Source organism: Pelmatolapia mariae, linkage group LG10_11, assembly GCF_036321145.2.
Source record: "Pelmatolapia mariae isolate MD_Pm_ZW linkage group LG10_11, Pm_UMD_F_2, whole genome shotgun sequence".
NCBI lineage: Eukaryota > Metazoa > Chordata > Actinopteri > Cichliformes > Cichlidae > Pelmatolapia > Pelmatolapia mariae.
This window is the reverse complement of record NC_086236.1, coordinates 43,018,952-43,023,052: the sequence shown is the minus strand read 5'-3', so window position 1 is coordinate 43,023,052 and position 4,101 is coordinate 43,018,952. Positions and strand designations below refer to the sequence as shown.

The window sequence follows — 4,101 nt, the reverse complement described above, 5'->3', positions numbered from 1 at the left end:
TACTTGTGGGGACCAACAGCCATTATGGGGGCCAAAATCCCAATCCCCACAAGTTTGCAGGGATTTTTCAGACTCAAAATATGGTTTTAGTGACAAGGTTACGGTTAGGGTTAGGGGAATGCTTAGGGTTAGCCATCCATTTTTCATGGTTAGAGTTAGAGTAAGGGGCTAGGGAAAGCATTATGTCAATTAGATGTCCCCACAAGATATGAATACCGTGTGTGTGTGTGTGTGTGTGTGTGTGTGTGTGTGTGTGTGTGTGTGTGTGTGTGTGTGTGTGTGTGTGTCCATTTTTATTACGGTAACAACATCAAACCTATATGCTACCACATTTGCTGGCTCCAAAAAGCCACTCTCCAGTTATTGTGATGTTGTGTCTGTCTGTGTGTGCGCCTTCGTTGGTTGGCTACTCCCTCTCTACCCGAATCTGCACCTCGCCCTTCAGCACAGTGATGCTGAGATCACTTTGGGAGGGCGGTGCAGAGGGAGAGCTACGTGTTGCTGCTCAGCAACAGATAGATAGAAAGGAGAGAGAGAGAGAGAGGAATTCCCTCGCAGAAATAAAAGCGGCTGCCAGGGCGTGTATCAGTTCCTATGGTACCCAGAATTTCCTGTGATAAGTGTAGCCGATACCTGTAGCAGGAGGAGGGGGAAAGCCCGATGGATGAAGGATGTAAGGGCTGCCATCTACAACAAGCCTTCGGCTATATTTGAAGATCTTTGCCTGGAGGCGAAATTATATTTGATATCGCGCCGACTGCGCTTGAAATAGGCGTCCACCTCTACCAAATAAACCTGGCACAGAGCCGCTTCTCTGGAATCCAGTGAACAAAGGTCTCGGCGTTTGTTGCAGGCGCGCAGGTTACCCACAAACTAAAACGTGCCATCACTGGAGCTGAAATGCTGTTGAGTCTTCTTGCCGGAGGATTCGGTGAACTGGACGCGCTTTAAAGTAAGTTCTTACAGTTGTCTTTGTTTCGGCGCGGCTAAAGCTGAAATCCTTCCTGTTTTCTTCTCGTTTATTTCATAGAACCCACGTGGCTCTAACAAAGGCTCATCACTTTGGTCTTTCACATTTAAAAACAAGGTTTATTAGCCTGTGAATTGATAAAACTGCAGTTCGAAAAACAAAAACTTCCACTTGTGTTTTCCGCTTTGTGTCTGCCGTCTGTCGCCCATTCTTTCTGTCTCTCTGTGTTCCGTGTGTCTCTGTGTATTCCTCTCTCCAGATATGACAGGTCAGGTCCTGGGGGAACCGTGCGGCGGGGCTCACACGGATGAAAACGCCGCCATCCGCATCAACGTGGGCGGCTTCAAGAAACGTCTCCAGTCGGACACTCTCTCCCGGTTTCCCGAGACGAGGCTCGCGCGTCTGCTCCACTGCCACTCTAAAGAGTCCATCCTGGAACTGTGCGATGACTACGACGACACGGAGAAAGAGTTTTACTTCGACAGGAACCCAGCGCTCTTTCCCTACGTGTTGAATTTTTACAACACGGGGCGGCTGCACGTCATGGCCGAGCTGTGCATCTTCTCTTTCAGTCAGGAGATCGAGTACTGGGGCATTAACGAGTTCTTCATCGACTCCTGCTGCAGCAGCTCCTACCACTGTAGAAAAATGGACCAGGACCGGGAAGACTGGGATGACCGCAGCGATGAAGGAAGCACTACTTCATCTTTTGACGAGCTGTTGGAGTTTTACAACGACGCCTCCAAGTTTGATAAGCAGCTGTTCGGGAGCGCACGGAGGCGCATCTGGTTGATGCTGGATAACCCCGGCTACTCCGTGGCCAGCCGCATCATCAGCATCCTCTCCATCCTGGTGGTGCTCGGCTCCATAGCCACTATGTGCATGAACAGTATGAGTGAGTTCAGCCTGCTGGACAGCGAAGGCCAGCCAACAGAGGACCCACGTTTCGAAACTGTGGAGCATTTTGGCATCGGCTGGTTCACTCTGGAGCTGGTGGCCAGGTTCGTTGTGGCGCCAGATCTGCTGCACTTCTTCGATCATCCGTTAAATGTGATAGACCTGGTGTCCATACTTCCGTTTTACCTGACACTTCTCATAAACCTGGTGGCGGAGAGCAGCCCCGCACTGGCAAATCTAGGACGCGTTGCGCAAGTGCTGCGGCTGATGAGAATTTTCCGCATCTTGAAGCTGGCCCGTCATTCCACTGGGCTCCGCTCCCTGGGAGCCACACTCAGGAACAGCTACAAAGAAGTGGGGCTTTTGCTCCTCTACTTGGCAGTCGGGGTGTCGTTTTTCTCCGTCATGGCCTATACGGTGGAGAAAGAGGATAACGAGGATCTCACCACCATTCCGGCATGCTGGTGGTGGGCCACCGTCAGCATGACCACCGTGGGATACGGTGATGTGGTGCCGGTGTCTATTGCCGGCAAACTAACCGCCTCTGCGTGCATCCTGGCCGGGATCTTAGTAGTTGTGCTTCCGATTACGCTCATTTTCAACAAATTCTCCCTCTTCTACAAGAGACAGAAACAGCTGGAGATCGCAATGAGAAGCTGCGACTTCGACGAGGGGATAAAAGAGGTGCCCTCCGTCAACCTGAGGAATTATTACGCACACAAAGTCAAATCCCTCATGGCCAGCTTGTCAAACATGAGCCGGAGTTCACCCAGTGAACAGAGTTTAAACGAATCAATACACTGAAACAGGACACTCTGTCAGTCAGGTCGGGTGACGCTGTTCAATACATGTGGCCTACCGAGGAGCTCTCCAGAGTGCTGAAATTCTCTGGACTGAGAGCCTGCTTCCTTCCACTGATGTCTGACCGTTTGCCTCTCTGTAGCTCAGTGCAATAATGTGTTCATTTCTGTGTCTATCACAATGAAAAAATAAGCAAATGTACAGCCTGAACATTACGTCTCACTGTGCACTAATACGGCCGCTCAACAAACAGGCTAAAAATCTGACCCCATCTGATGAAAAAGACAAAGTATGCTGTAGTTGTTTACAGTGTCACACTGTAGTCCACTTTCCAGCTATACATGTTGTAATCAAGTATGTCTGAAGTAACTGTATCTCTTTCAAAAGAGTCTTGATGTATAATTGTGGTGTTGCAACAGTACTTCAGATGTGTGGTTAAAGCAAAGTGTATTAAATATACAATCAAACAAACAGAAAAATACACGACATACTTCCTTGTTTTTTTAATCCGAGAGTTAGGGTCTAACTCTGATCCTGATTGGGGGAACACATGTAAGCCCCGAGGGTTGGAAGGGGGATTTATAGCAGCAAAGTGACTGACACAATATCTGAAACAGTTTGACAGGCATGGCAACAGCCATTCAGAGCTGACATGTTGAATAAATCTATTCGCTAAGGATTTGATTTTTTTTAATGGCATCACCATTTCAGTTTCCAAGAGACAATTTTAAAATATTAATTAGTACATGTTCTAAAAAGACTATAAAACTATGGTCATAAAATAGAAGTTAGTCCACAGTAAGGGAGAACTGAAGAGAAAGTTCAGTAGTTAGTTCATGGTTATCACTGCTCTCCGGAGAATACACCATAGAGATAAAGTTCTAGTTTTACTTATCTCAGTGCTACATTTCAGTTAATTTTTTCACAGAAAGCAATTTGTCTCCAGCCCGTAAACTCAGAAGATGAATGGCTGTGACAAACCTGCATATTTCTCTCTTTTTTTCTTCCTCTTCTTCTTACTGTGTCCAGATAAAAACAAGTTTTATGATCCCACAGGGGGAGCATGCAGCTTTTTGGACCCCTCTCCCTGTTTCTGGTCAGCATTTGCGATAAGGAGCTATCCCACTGGACGCAATAACAGCAGCAGAAATTCAACAAAGAACACTCACTTAGTGTTATTGATTTCAGTTTAAAGGATAAAGAGCTATTTGATACAAGTAGGCAGCAGCTCTTTAAAAAAACAAACAAAAAAACAGATGAAAAAGTCAGTTTTGCATCATCTCATATTTCAGAACAGTTAACTGCATCGATTTCCATCTTTTTAATTTGAAGGCCATTTTTATTTTGACACCAGTTCTTAAAATGAGAAATGATCATTAATGCTTTGAGCTGAATCCTCTCCACATCATTGTGTGGCTGTGACTGGTAAAATT

General features: G+C 46.5%; 1 protein-coding gene across 1 annotated transcript; it reads left to right on the top strand.

Moving 5' to 3' along the window:
• The first annotated feature begins 483 nt into the window (after positions 1–483).
• Positions 484–3,136, top strand: LOC134635678 (potassium voltage-gated channel subfamily S member 2-like). The gene is made up of 2 exons (XM_063485136.1): positions 484–952; positions 1,230–3,136. Exon 2 carries the CDS (start codon positions 1,232–1,234, stop codon positions 2,669–2,671), a length of 1,440 nt encoding a protein of 479 aa, XP_063341206.1. The 5' UTR covers positions 484–952; positions 1,230–1,231; the 3' UTR covers positions 2,672–3,136.
• Positions 3,137–4,101: the final 965 nt, after the last annotated feature.